This window comes from Heptranchias perlo, chromosome 16 (genome assembly GCF_035084215.1).
Source record: "Heptranchias perlo isolate sHepPer1 chromosome 16, sHepPer1.hap1, whole genome shotgun sequence".
Classification (NCBI taxonomy): domain Eukaryota; kingdom Metazoa; phylum Chordata; class Chondrichthyes; order Hexanchiformes; family Hexanchidae; genus Heptranchias; species Heptranchias perlo.
Window position 1 is genome coordinate 62,049,897 of NC_090340.1, and position 14,778 is coordinate 62,064,674.

General features: G+C 47.0%; 1 protein-coding gene across 1 annotated transcript in view; it reads right to left on the reverse strand.

Annotated features, from left to right (window-relative positions):
* Positions 1 to 599: 599 nt before the first annotated feature.
* The window catches only part of dync1li2 (dynein, cytoplasmic 1, light intermediate chain 2), a 96,452-nt gene continuing 82,273 nt past the window's right edge, over positions 600 to 14,778 (reverse strand). Inside the window, exons 12-13 of the mRNA XM_067998179.1 lie at positions 6,382 to 6,501; positions 600 to 770 (exon numbers count right to left, since the gene is read on the reverse strand). Of these exons, the coding sequence (XP_067854280.1) occupies positions 661 to 770; positions 6,382 to 6,501 (230 nt within the window). The 3' untranslated portion in view covers positions 600 to 660. The remainder of the gene's footprint in view (positions 771 to 6,381; positions 6,502 to 14,778) is intronic.

A 14,778-nucleotide genomic window follows, 5' to 3' on the forward strand; every position in this document is an offset into this window, starting at 1 on the left:
GTCCTGCCGCTGCCACCTGGTCCACCTCCTGCACTAGCTTGGTTCTTCCATCCAATACCTGACTGTGCAGATTACTAACTGACCCACACTGTCTGGCTCAAGCACTGGCAGTGCCCCCCCACCCCGGCTCTTCAACGAGCAGTCAATGGGTAAAGGGAATAACAGCACAACTTTTACTCTTGATCTCGGTCTCCGATTTTAAGATCTCTTGGGAACAACACCCCCCCCCCCCCAAAAGCTGCAGAAGTTGTAATGTGCTAAGTAACCCAGTCCTATGATTTCCTTCCCCAACTTCCTCCCCTCCCCCTCTTTCGCCCCCCCACGCCCGCTGGTCCCTGGGCACTGCCTCAAATCCCAGCAACACACCTCTGTGCCAGTGTACTGGGTGAGAATTTTCCCCTTTAACCTTTTCCGATAAAACTTCTTTTTTTATGATTAACGTGTTGTCAGACACAGGGATTTATTTTACATTTGTGGAATGCACACACTTATCCTGCAACAAGTCATTTTTAAATTTAGTTAATGCCTTCATGCCCCCCAAACAAAAACTGATAGCGGCTGCTGCATTAGACAACTGCTAGCCCTCTCGATTGATGCAATTGTCTAATTTGGTCTTTTATTTTTAATATATTATATTATACACAAGTGTGTCTGCAGCTTTTAGGCTTCGTTTTCTGTTGGAGAAGAGTTGTTTGTTGTGACTACAGAATCCGGCTTTCGAGACATCCTGTCCAGCTCTGCTTGAACGTCTGTTAAAACCGGCTTTTGTCCTGGAAATAAAATTTGGGAGAGAAGCACAATTAAAAAAAGTGTGAAACATCCAATCAAACACTGTGTAAATCCTCTGTCTTGTACATTCCGTTCTTAGATTTTCTGTTCTTGCTCTTAGTCTCTGGTATGGAATCGTACTACACAGGAGGCCATTCGGTCCATCGTGCCTGTGCCAGTTCATATACGAGATATCCAATTAGTCCCATTTCGCTGTTCTTTCCCATAGCCCTGCAGATCTTTCCTTTCTAATTATGTATCCCATTCCCATTTTGAAAGTTACTGTTGAATCTGCTTCCACCACCCTTTCAGGCAGGTGCATTCCAGATGTTACCAGGGAATGCAACTGAAACGGATAGGAAAGGTGGGTTCAAGAGGCAACTTGACATGGGCCTGAAGCAAGCAGGGACTCAGGCATGTGGCAATAAGGGGGCTGATCCACCAATAAGTGTCTGCTTGGTTTAGTTGGTAGCTCAGAATCCTGACCGACACCCCCGTGCGGCACTGAGGGATCACTGCATTAACTGAGTTCTGTGCATCGTTGAGACATTAAACCAAGGATGTTTGCCTGTTAAAGATCAAATGGCATTATTCAAAGAACAGGGACTTCTTCGGAATAGCTTGGTCAACATTCTCAACCAACACCACCAAAATGGCTGCCACATTAACCTAAAGTATCTGCTCAGACGAGAGGGACGCGATGGACACCTGAAAGACGCCCTCGTAAGAACGGGATATGATGCTCGACTCGATCAACAGTTCCGAGGGGCCACAGCGAAAAATCGCATCGAACTCCTCAGGAGACTAACACGGGACGCAACCAACAGAGTACCCTTCGTCGTCCAGTACTTCCCCGGAGCGGAGAAACTACGCCATGTTCTCTGCAGCCTTCAACATGTCATCGATGACGACGAACACCTCGCTAAGGCCATCCCCATGCCTCCACTACTCGCCTTCAAACAGCCACCCAACCTCAAACAGACCATCGTCCGCAGCAAATTACCCAGCTTTCAGGAGAACAGCGTCCACGACACCACACAACCCTGCCACGGTAACCTCTGCAAGACATGTCAGATCATCGACACAGATACCACCATCACACGAGAGGACACCACCCACCAGGTACATGGTTCATACTCCTGTGACTCGGCCAACGTTGTCTACCTCATACGTTGCAGGAAAGGATGCCCCGGAGCATGGTACATTGGCGAGACCACGCAGACACTGCGACAACAGATGAACGGACACCGCGCAACAATCGCCAGACAGGAGGGTGCCCTCCCAGTCGGGGAACACTTCAGCAGTCAAGGACATTCAGCCACCGATCTTCGGGTAAGCGTTCTCCAAGGCGGCCTTCGAGACACACGACAACGCAAAATCGTCGAGCAGAAATTGATAGCCAAGTTCCGCGCCCATGAGGACGGCCTCAAACGGGATCTTGGGTTCATGTCACCCGACACGTAACCCCACCAGCAAAAAAAAGTTATCTGTTTTTAATACAACGGGTCATTTTCTCTCTTTCTCTCTGTCTGTGTCTTTTGTTCTGACCGTTTGTATATTCAGTAGTCCTGTATGTAATGTCTCTGTCTGAACACTCCTTTGATTGCCTTGACAACGGGCAGTTGAAAAGATTATCTGTAATCACCAGGCATTGTTCTCTGACTATATATGCAGTAACCTTCATGGAATCCCACACTTCACCTGACGAAGGAGAAAGCCCCCGAAAGCTTGTGATTTTCAAATAAAACTGTTGGACTATAACCTGGTGTTGTAAGATTCCTTATAAAGTAAACAGTGATTTTGGGGTGGGGGGGGTGGGGAAAGAGTGTCAAGGTACAAGACTAAAGGTAAGAGATTCAGAACAGAGGGCATGAGAAACTTCTTCACACAAAATTATGAGGCTGTGGAATTCACTTCCTGGGCTAGTGGTTGAAGCAGAAATTATGTCAATATTCAAGGGGAGACTGAATAAATGGAAGGAAAAGGAGTTGAAGGGATATGGGAACAGGGTGGGTAAAAGTGATTGGGACTATCTGCTCGCAGGGAGGGTAAACGCCGACATGGACTGGTTGGGCCAAATGGTCTGTTTCTGTGCTGTAACTTCTTTATATTTCTATGTGTAAGTCATTGTGTTTCAAAGTAATCAGTATGCACAGAGTGCTTTGGGGCTTTTAAAATGTTATATAAAAACAAACCATTGCATTTTAGGAAAGAACCTCGTGGCCTGTTCCTACTCAATATAGAGAGAAGTTAGCACTCCAAACTCTAGTGAAAACAAAAATGGCATCAAAGCTTCACATCTTGGTGCTGCTTGCAGAAAGGTTTATTTAAGAATAAGACAGCAATGTAAATAGCATAGATACATTTAAGGGAAAGTTAGATAAGCATGAGGGAGAAAGGAATAGACGCATATGTCGACGGGGTTAGATGAAGGTGGGCTGGGAGGAGCATAAATGCCGGCATAGGCCAGTTGGGCCGAGTGGCCTGTTTCTGTGCTGTAGACTCAATGTAACTATACAAGGCATGGAAATACATGGTTTAAAAGCCGTGGAATACAAAAGCATAACCGAGGCACCAACATTGGTTCCATGACAGTGCCACATGCCCACAATTCACCCGATCCACTACACTGGAAGAAGTCAGGGAGGGTATCCTCATTCCCCAAGCTGCTCTCGTGCACTTCCCAACAACCTTGCCGAAGCCCATAACAGCAGGCCAACTAGCTCAGTTGCGTGTGGATCAGAGAGAATTAAAAACATCATAAAAAAATATCGAGGATGAGAAAGTAACATTGGGTCCAGCAAATTTCATCCCTCCAGTTTCTAACTCTCCCAGCCTGGCATCCAGCTGTGTTTTAAATATCCTTGTTGCCTGGCAGATTATTCCACCTGTTAACTTGGAACAGATACCAGAAGAGTTAATAGGAATTAGAGGGAATCTTCGGATTACACAGATCAGACTGCATTAATTACCAGCATGAGCAGCTGTACACACAGTCGAGAGATACCTCAATTTCACTAAGAAGTGGGGCGAGGGAGGGAGGGAGGGAGGGAGGATGATAAGTGGGGCAAGGGAGGGAGAAAAACGAGAAAAGATGATTGGAAGTGAGGCATAAGTGGAATTGGAGGAAGGAGAGAGAGAGAGAGAGAGAGAGAGAGAGAGAGAAAGAAAGTGGGGAAAATGAGATGAGAAGGTGACTTTTAATGCCAAACTTCAAATGATGGTGCCAATTGTTTGTCAAACCATGAGGTAATTTGTATGCCCAAGTACAAGAGATATGTGTTATTTTTTAAAAAATATTTGCTTAAGGAAGGTATCTATTGAAGCTCCCTTGTTATGAAGGGTCCAACAATCTGCTACCAGCCCTTAATATCATTGTGATTAACCAGGAGGCTCATATATACAGGCTGGTGGATCCATTTGGATTCTTCTCTCTCCCTTTGGCAATTTCCATCTTCTTCCAATGCTACCCTCCCCTCACAAACCTGGAGTTGGGCCCGGGGAGGGGTGGGGGGTTTGGGGGAAAAAGAGGAATAGACGAGGGAAACCTTGGGCGCAAAAATCACATCTCGTTCTCCTATGCGGCAACACCATGGTCAGTATCTCCTGCAATCGGGATCCACCGCAAATCCCCAGCATACACAGACTCCGCTGCAGCATAACCGTGGGACTGGAGACGAATTGGCTTCAATTTCTCACAGACAGCGAAGAAAAAAAGACATGCCTTTATATGGCGCTCTTCACGACCTCAGGACGTCCTAAAGTGCTTTACACTTCAAAAGTGCGACGTTGGTTTAGTCACTGTTGAAATGCAGGAAATATGGCAGCCTATTTGCATACAGCAAAATCCCACAAACAGCAACGTGATAGTGACCAGATAATCTGCTTTTTAGTGATGTTGGTTTGAGGGATAAATATTGGTCCATGACACCAGGAAGAACTCCCTTGCTCTTTGAAATAGTGCCGTGGGATCTTCTGCATCCACCTGGGAGGGTAGACTTGGTTTAACGTCTCAGCGAAAAAGACGGCACCTCCAACAATGCAGCATTCCCTCGGTACTGCACTGGAGTGTTAGCCGAGATTATGTACTCAAATCACTGCGTGCTGTAATGCTACATCAAACAGGCCAAAGGATCACAGGTTAGATTCCTGCTTTGTGTCGACTTAGTCGATCTGCGTTTTCCTGAGGTCGCAAAAGGCGCTATATAAATGCAAGATTTACTTTCTAAGACAGCCATTGGGGGAAGTTTCATAAATCAAACTTGAAAACTACTGGTCAGGCAGCGATATAAAGTGTCAGGACACTGCCTCATGACCAGCCCTTTAGTCAGTTGCTGAGCAAATGTTGTCTTGTTACTTTTCAAACAGCTTGAAGATCTAGTCTCTCCGCTCCAAAGAATTTCAGGAATTTCCAACCCGACTCCAGTGGGAATTGTCTGGCTGGTTGTAGGCCTGACTGACAAAGATCTTGGGAACTCCTCAGAACACTTTACACACAGTGCCTGATGATTAAATTATCTCTGATTTTCCCATCAACACAAAAAAAACCCCCAATTTTGGAAACAACACATCCCCAACGCCCGTTGGCATCATTACAGATGGACTGCATCCCAACAGCCTCGAGCTGCTTCCATTCAATCCCCTGGTTCGAGCTGAAGCAGAGTTAAAGTTAAAACTCTAACTAATGGGGAAGCAGTACTGTAACAGTAGTTTTGTACAGGATACAGGAGCAGGCTGATTCCAGTCTTTAGGGGACACAGTGATGCAGAAAGGCTCCAATGACTAAACTGGGGGAAAAAAATCTGGGTGGGGCCATGATCCAGGCCTGTAAATAAGAGGAGCAGATAACAGGAAGCACATGAGCCATTTAACTTGGACAAACACTGGACTGGAGGGCACAAGTATTAAAAACCTAGAGCAAGGTTTGATATTAGATAAAAACTCCTCCTTCGTCTTCACCCCCAGTGTAGGCAGAGCCTCTGTCTCTTCCCTAGCGTGTCTTGGAATCTGCAGCTATAAATCAGCAGGTCCCAGTGATTTGTCTGCGCTAAAAGTTGGGAGTAACTTTATCCCCCGCCGTCACCTCTCCTCAAAGTGTTGACTACTTGAAAGAGGCACAGTTCCACAAGCTGTGGTCAATCTCTAGCTCCGTACCCAAGTGGTCATCTGTGTCTCTCGATGGTAAGCGGCAGCTGGCTGCCACGGGGGGACACAACAGACCGTTGTTCACGTGCTCACCCAACATTCGTACACTTGCACATTTCCAGCAGGAATTGCTGTGCAGCAGTCAGGAGCAGAAACCCCCGGACGATGACCCTCTCTCTAAACCAGGGACACTGCAGCTAATTGTTGCAACCTTATCGCTGCCCTGGCTGCGATCAGTTAAGTCAGCACAGTCAAGTCAGCACAGTCCAAGGCTCAGATCTCAGCCATCAAGGTACCCTTAATTCATTGCTTCAAATTGTCCCCACGTTTAGAAGTACTGATGGACGTTTCCTACGTATGAAAACGTCACCCACCCACCAAGATGCTTTACTGAAATCGCAGTGACAACATCGCTGTCGAATGTGCCACCCCCAGCCTGGATGCATCAGACAGGTGGCAAGGGCTTACCTGATTTCTTGGCTGCGTTCTGTACACCTCCGGCTCCCGGACTCCCGGGAGAACCCGTCTTTTTACTCAATAAACTGTTAAAGAAGTTGGCCAGCACTCCTTCATTTGCAGCAGCAGGACCTGAAATCAGAACAGAAAGTGAGTCAGTCGACGCTTTCAGGACCACACTTTCAGTCCCCACGGACCCAGACTGTAACCGAGGGCATCCTCCCAATAGATTTCTGCAACTCACTGCAGAAATCTCATTTCCCCTGGATTTTTCTGCTAATTACCTTAAATCTGTCCCCTCTGGTTACCGACCCTTCTGCCAGTAGAAACAGTTTCTCCTTATTTAGTCTATCGAAACCCCTCATGATTTTGAACACCTCCATTAAATCTCCCCTTAATCGTCCGCTATACGACCAACAACCCCAGCTTCTCCAGTCCCTCCACTTAACTGAAGTCCCTCATCCCTGTATGATTCTAGTAAACCTCATGTGCACCCTCTCACAGGTCTTGACATCCTTCCTAAAGTGTGGTGCCCAGAATAAGGAGAAACTGCCCAGAGTTGTACACAATACTCCCGGTGAGGCCTAACCAGTGACTAACTGTTGAGCATCGCTTTCCAGCAAGTCGCAAGTGTCAAACGAGGACGGGACAGGACCAGCTCCTGTGGTGAAAAGCCTTGCTGTCACTCACAGCCAAGGCTGACATATGAATATTGGAAAATACACTATAGGGAGGAAGGAAAGGTAAAAGTCAGCCACGGTCCCACTGATCACGATCTAGAGAGTCCTGCCAGGAAGTCCGTGTCGACAGAGGCTGGGTACCAGCAGCAGTGATCCCCACTACAAGCAGATAGTCTGCCAATCCTCATAATTGAAGCTCACGGGCGAAGAATGCACATTTACACAAGGTACTGTTTAAGGGGGGGGGGGAGGGGGGGGGGGGGGGGGGGGGAAGAAAAGAGCTTCTGGTCAGTGCTTCCTAAGTCGGGGTGGGGGGGGGGGGGGGGGGGGGGAAAGAGAAGATAGAAGAGGCAAAAAAGGAAAGGTGCAGAAGAGATTTGCTAGAATGGTACCAGGGAGGAGGGAATTCAGTTATGTGGAGACACTAGAGAAACTGGGGTTGTTTTCCTTAGAGCAGAGATTTAATCGAAGTGTTCAGCATTGAGGGGTTTTGCTAGAGTAAATAAGGAGAAAACGTTTCCCCTGGCAGAAGGGTTGGTAACCAGAGGACACAGATTTAAGGTAATTGGCAAAAAAATTGGCCGGGGTGGGGGGGGGGGCGGGAAGGAGAATTTTTTTTTAACGCAGTGAGTTGTTATGATCTGGAATGCGCTGCCTGAAAGGGCGGTGGAAGCATATTCAATGGTCACTTTCAAAAGGGAATTGGATAAATACTTAAAGGGAAAAATTTACAGGGCTATGGGGAAAGAGCAGGCGGAGTGGAACTAATGGGATAGCTCTTTCATAGAGCCGGCACAGGCACAATGGGCCGAATGGCCTCCCCCTGTGCTGTTTGATTGTATGAAGAGGAGAAAAGGGAGATCATTCAGATGCCGATGGAATTGCTGTCCACTTCCAGCATTTTGTACGTCATCAAGGAAATACTGGTTGTGGTTCTGAAACTGAATGGAAATGCTCAGGGAGAGCAGAATACTGCCACGGCTCCATGAAGCATTATCTTGATCTCAGTGATCTTCCTATGACCAGGGCCGTCCTGCTCAAGGGATCTTTCTTCACAGGGATCCCTCCCAAAAGTAATAAACAGATTTTCCACTCACGTCGTCACGAGCAAGAAATGAATCAGGGACTGTCTTTTAAAAAATATGATCACACTTAAACAAAACAAGTTAGCAACTAGCAGTGGGAGCTGGAGCTCCCAGTCTCCTTTGCCTTGTTTGCTCTCAGTCACGCAAAGCCAGTAAAGCCCGAAATGTAGAAAGCAGCTGTAGTGTACACAGCTCAGTTTCACTTTCCACTTCCCTGCCAACAACTAGAAGGAAATACAACCAAACTGACCACAGAATGTCCCTGATATTCAGCCATTGAATAATGCCAAGGGCATCTTGCCCACAGAATAACCTGGAATTTTACAGCACAGAAATAGGCCAACCGGCCCAACAGGTCCATGCCAGTGTTTATGCTCCAAACGAGCCTCCTCCCACTCGATTTCATCTCACCTTATCGGCATATCCTTCTATTCCTTTCGCCCTCATGCAACGAAGGACCACCAGATCGATTCCCGGGATGAGAGGGTTGACCCATGAGAGATTGAGGAGAATGGGCCTATATTCTCTGGACTTCAGAAGAATGAGTGGTGATCTTGTTGAAATGTATAAAATTCTTAGAGGGCTTGTGGATGCTCAGTCGTTGAGTATATTCAAGACTGAAATCGATCGATTTTTTAATCTAGGGGAATCAAGGGATTATGGGGATAGGGCGGGAAAGTGGAGTTGAGATAGATGATCAGCCATGATCTTATTGAATGGCGGAGCAGGCTCGAGGGGCCGTATGGCCTACTCCTGCTCCTATTTCTTATGTTCTTAACGTAAGAAATAGGAAGAGAAGGCCATACGGGTGATTTTTTTAAAACCCAAATCACTACTATGCTCTACAGCCTTGACATTCCTCCTTGGACTTATAAATTTATCCTCCCCCGCTCCCTCTTAGTAGTTTAAAGCCCAATCTACCACTCCAGTTATTCGATTTGCTAGGACACTGGTCCCAGCCGGGTTTAAGTGGAGCCCATCCCAACAGAACAGCTCCCTCTTTCCCCAGTACTGGTGCCAGTGCCCCATGAATTGAACCCCCCGCTTCCCACACCACTCTTTCAGCCATGCGTTTAACCATTTAAACTGTTTGTCCCTATGCCAATTTGTGCGTGGCTCAGGTAGCAATCCAGAGATTACTACCTTTGAGGTTCTGCTTTTTAATTTGGACCCCAGCTCCAAAAACTCCCTCAGCAGAACCTCATTCCTATTTCTTCCTGTTGATGGTTCCGACATGGACCACAAGAACTGGATCCTCCCCCTCCAAGTTCTTCTCCGGCCGTGAGGAGATGTCCTCAACCCTGGCACTGGCCAGGCAACAGAGCCTTCGGGACTCCCAGTTGCTGCTGCAGAGAACAGTTTCTATCCCCCTGACAATACTATCCCCTACCACTACCACATTCCTTTTCGTTCCCCCCCACTTCAACGGCCTCCTGTACCACGGTGCCGTGGTCAATGAGGGGTAGCTGCATTCAAGGACTTTTGCATTAATTGCCAAGCACAAGAAATAAACACTAAGCTCCTCCCTCAGAGGAAAAACGACAAAAAGCCGATCATGCAGCAACAGTGTTCCTTCTGGTGGGTGACCCTACTCCCAAACTCTCACCAAGCATCACATCCTTTCTCCACTCAACACCGTGGTCAGTGCTCCTCTCAAAGTCCCTCCCTTGTTCCTCAAGCTCCAAGTATGCGATCCCACATGGTTTATCTCCTCCCTGCAATCTCACTGATAAAATCAAATCGTCTCACATCAACCTCATTGTTTCCCAGGATCTCAAGACTGGGGAACTCTACCACCTTGTCTTATAATTCACAGGCTTTTAAAACCCAAACTTGGCGTCACCTAATTACTCCTTCCTGATTTACCGCATCACCCTGTTTCCAACCTCAGTGCCCGTGACCGTTGGCTCTTCACCCATGTTTTTGAAGAAGGAAGCGGGGAGTAATCGTACCATTAACGACGGGCCGGGGTGGGGCGGGGGAAGAGGAGGAGGAGGAGGAGGAGGAGAAACGTATTCCCATCCAGGAGAGGAGATTAACACACACATTCCTGGCAGTAAGAAATCAAATCGTTAAAAACTAGTGGCCGGGTAGAAAACATTATTTAAAAGGCAAATGGAATGTTAGCATTTATCTCACGGGGACTGGAATACAAAGGGCTGGAGGTTAGGCGACAGTTGCATAAAGCTCTGGTTAGAACCCATCTGGAGTACTGCGTTCAGTTCTGGGCACCGCACCTCCGGAAGGATATATTGGCCTTGGAGAAGATGCACCAGAATGATACCGGGGCTAAAAGGGTTAAATTATGATGACAGGTTGCACAGACTAAGCTTGCATTCCTTTGAATATAAAAGATTACGGGGTGATCTAATCGAAGTGTTTAAGATGATTAAAGGAGTTGCTAGGGTAGAGAGAGAAACTATTTCCTCTGGTGGGAGAGACCGAAACAAGAGGGCATTACGTTAAAATTAGAGCTAGGCCATTCAGGGGTGATGTCAGGAAGCACAAATTCACACAAAGGGGAGTGGAAATCAGGATCTCTCTCCCCCAAAAAGCTGTTGAGGCTGGGGGTCAATTGAAAATTTCAAAACGGAGAGCGATAGATTTTTGTTATGCAAGGGTATTAAGGTTAACGGAACCAAGGCGGGTAAATGGAGTTAAGATACAGATCAGGCATGATGTAACTGAATGACAGAACAGGTTCGAGGGGCTGAATGCCGTCCTCTGGTTCCTATGAGAGCCACTTGGCTGGTCATAGAGTCATAGAGTTATACAGCACGGATAGAGGCCCTTCGGCCCATCGTGTCCGCGCCGGCCATCAAGCCCTGTCTACTCTAATCACATATTCCAGCATTTGGTCCGTAGCCTTGTATGCTATGGCATTTCAAGTGCTCATCCAAATGCTTCTTGAACGTTGTGAGGGTTCCTGCCTCCACAACCCTTTCAGGCAGTGAGTTCCAGACTCCAACCACCCTCTGGGTGAAAAAGTTCTTTCTCAAATCCCCTCTAAACCTCCCGCCTTTTACCTTGAATCTATGTCCCCTTGTTATAGAACCCTCAACGAAGGGAAAAAGCTCCTTAGTATCCATCCTATCTGTGCCCCTCATAATTTTGTACACCTCAATCATGTCCCCCCTCAGCCTCCCCTGCTCCAAGGAAAACAAACCCAATCTTCCCAGTCTCTCTTCATAGCTGAAGCGCTCCAGCCCTGGTAACATCCTGGTGAATCTCCTCTGCACCCTCTCCAAAGCGATCACATCCTTCCTGTAGTGTGGCGACCAGAACTGCACACAGTACTCCAGCTGTGGCCTAACCAGTGTTTTATACAGCTCCATCATAACCTCCTTGCTCTTATATTCTATGCCTCGGCTAATAAAGGCAAGTATCCCATATGCCTTCTTTACCACCTTATCTACCTGTTCCGCCGCCTTCAGGGATCTGTGAACTTGCACATCAAGATCCCTCTGACCCTCTGTCTTGCCTAGGCTGGTGTGTCTGAGGACTAGCGATGCTCCCGGAACTGTCTTCAGAATCTTCAGTGAGGTTGTGGGGGGGGGGGTAGAATGGAGAATTCAGAACAAAATGCTCGTGGACACTAGAACTTTTTTTGGGGGGGTGGGGGGGGTGGGGGGGGAATTTTCTCACCCAAGACCACTATCCATGCTTGAGCCTAGATCATGGCAGTGGAATTTGGGTGGGGGGGGGGCGGGGGGAAGTGTCCTGGTATCAATAGCTTTCATCTGTAAGCCTAGAAAGCGAGTGCCAGCAAATTACTGACTGTCACACCTGAACCCAATCCCTGTCGTCACCTGACATTCAACTTTCCAGTGGTGAGGCGGGGAAGGGGAGGTTTGATGGATAGAACCAGGTAACCTGCCTGAATCTCTTCCCCAACCCATCGATTAGGAGGCCAACCGCAGTGCCCTTACTGTCACCCTCGATGAAGTCAGCGCAGACTGGCAACTGAACCCGGGACCTTCCAGGTCTGTGTGGCTCAGTTACATGACTCTACTGACTGAGCTATTGCAGGAGTGCTTGGGTAGACTTAATAAATCAGTTTTAACAAATGATATGTGGCTGCTGGGAATTGGAGCATGAAAATGAGTTATATTTACAGTATTCATTAGGTTGTCAAATCTCCACTCGCGCCTTCAAGTTACAAAAAAAAATCTACTGCAAACAGTAAATCACCACTTCATCGCCCCAACAGCTCGTGTTATTTCACACTCCTTCTGATGCCTGTTACACCCTCCCTGCTTCTTATTAAAAAGCCCTCCCTCACTGTAAATCAACCTCCACAGCTTTACACTTAACAAGGAGAGATTTACAAAAACTGAGTGCTGGAAACCTGGCATAAAAAGAGATTTATGGAATTACACACCAAGTCAGCCTGAAACCGAAACTTGGTGGGACCCCATCAGAATCAATAGAAGGACTCAAACAGAAAGGAGGGGGGGGGGGGGGGAAATAGGAGATAAAAACTTGCATTTCTGTAGCACCTTTCACGACCTCAGGACACCCCAAAGCGCTTTACAGCCAATTAAGTACTTTTGAAGACTGGGATAACAATAATAAGGGGCATAGAGGAAAAAGAATTTTTGAAATGTGTTCAGGAGAACTTTCTTAACCAGTACGTTTCCAGCCCAATGAGGAAGGAGGCATTGCTGGACTTGGTTCTAGGGAATGAGGCGCGCCAAGTGGAGCAAGTGTCAGTGGGGGAGCATCTAGGGAGCAGCGATCATAGTATCCTAAGGTTTAGGATAGCTATGGAAAAGGACAGACCACTCTAAACTAAAAATACTCAAATGGAGGAGGGCTGATTTCAATGGGATGAGAACGGATCTGGCCTGGGTAAATTGGAATCAAAGACTGGCAGGCAAAACTGTAATTGAACAGTGGGCAGCCTTTAAAGGAGAGATGGTTCAGGTGGTCTAGGCACATTCCCACGAGGCAGAAAGGTAGGGCAACTAAAGCCAGAGCTCCCTGGATGGCAAAAGAGATGGTGAGTAAGATGAAATGGAAAAAAGGGGCGTATGACAGATGTCAGGTTGATAACACAAGTGAGAACCAGGCAGAATATAAAAAGTTCAGAGAAGTGAAAAAGGAAACAAGAGGGGCAAAGAGAGACTGTGAATAGACTGGCGGCCAACATAAAAGGGAATTCAAAAGTCTTCTACAGGCAAGTAAACAGTAAACGGGTAATAAGAGGAGGGGTGGGGTCGATTAGGAACCATAAAGGAGATCTACTCATGTAGACAGAGCAGATGGCTAAGGTACTAAATGAGTACTTTGCATCTGTCTTTACCAAGGAAAAAGATGCATGTCAGAGTTCCTTTAAAGGAAGATATAAGTGAGATACTGGATAGGCTAAAAATTGATAAAGAAGAGGGACTAGAAAGGCTAGCAGTACTTAAAGTAGATAAGTCACCCGGTCCAGATGGGATGCGTCCTAGGTTGCTGAGGGAAGTAAGGGTGGAATTTGCGGAGATACTGGTCATAATCTTCCATACATCAGTAGAAACAGGGGTGGTGCCAGAAGACTGGAGAACTGCAAATGTTACACCCTTGTTCTAAAAAGGGTGTAAGGATACACCCAGCAACTACAGGCCAGTCAGTTTAACCTCAGTGGTGGGGAAACTTTTAGTAATGATAATCCACGACAGAATTAACAGTCACTTGGACGCGTGTGGATTGATCAGGGAAAACCAGCACGGATTTGTTAAAGGCAAATCGTGTTTAACTAACTTGATAGAGTTTTTTGATGAGGTAACAGAGAAGGTAGATGAGGGCAATGCAGTTGATGTGGTGCACATGGACTTTCAAAAGGCGTTTGATAAAGTGCCGCATGGTAGGCTTATCATCAAGATTGCGGCCCATGGAATAAAGGGGGCAGTAGCAACATGGATACAGCATTGGCTAAGGGACAGGAAACAGTAGTGGTGAACGGTTGTTTTTCAGACTGGAGGGAGGGTGTACAGTGGTGTTCCCCAGGGGTCGGTGCTGGGACCACTGCTTTTCTTGATATATATTAATGACTTGGACTTGGGTGTACAGGGCACAATTTCAAAATTTGCAGATGACAAAACTTGGAAGGGTAGTAAACAGTGAGGAGGATAGTGATAGACTTCAAGAGGATATAGACAGGCTGGTGGAATGGGTGGACTCGTGGCAGATGAAATTTAACAGAAAAACGTGAAGTGATACATTTCGGTAGGGAGAACAAGGAGAGGCAATGTAAACTAGAAGGCACAATTCTAAAGGGGGTGCAGGAACAGAGCGATCTGGCGGTGTTTACACACAAATCATTGAAGGTGGCAGGGCAGATTGAGAAAGTGGTTAAAAAAGCATACGGGATCCTGGGCTTTTTAAATAGAGGCATAGAGTACAAAAGCAAGGAAGTAATGAACCTTTATAAAACACCGGTTCGGCCACAACTGGAGTATTGTGTCCAGTTCTGGGCATCGCACTTTAGGAAAGATGCGAAGGCCTTAGAGAGGGTGCAAATCCAATCCGGCCAATTACCGCCCCATCAGTCTACTCTCAATCATCAGCAAAGTGATGGAAGGTGTCGCCGACAGTGCTATCAAGCGGCACTTACTCACCAATAACCTGCTCACCGATGCTCAGTTTGGGTTCCGCCAGGA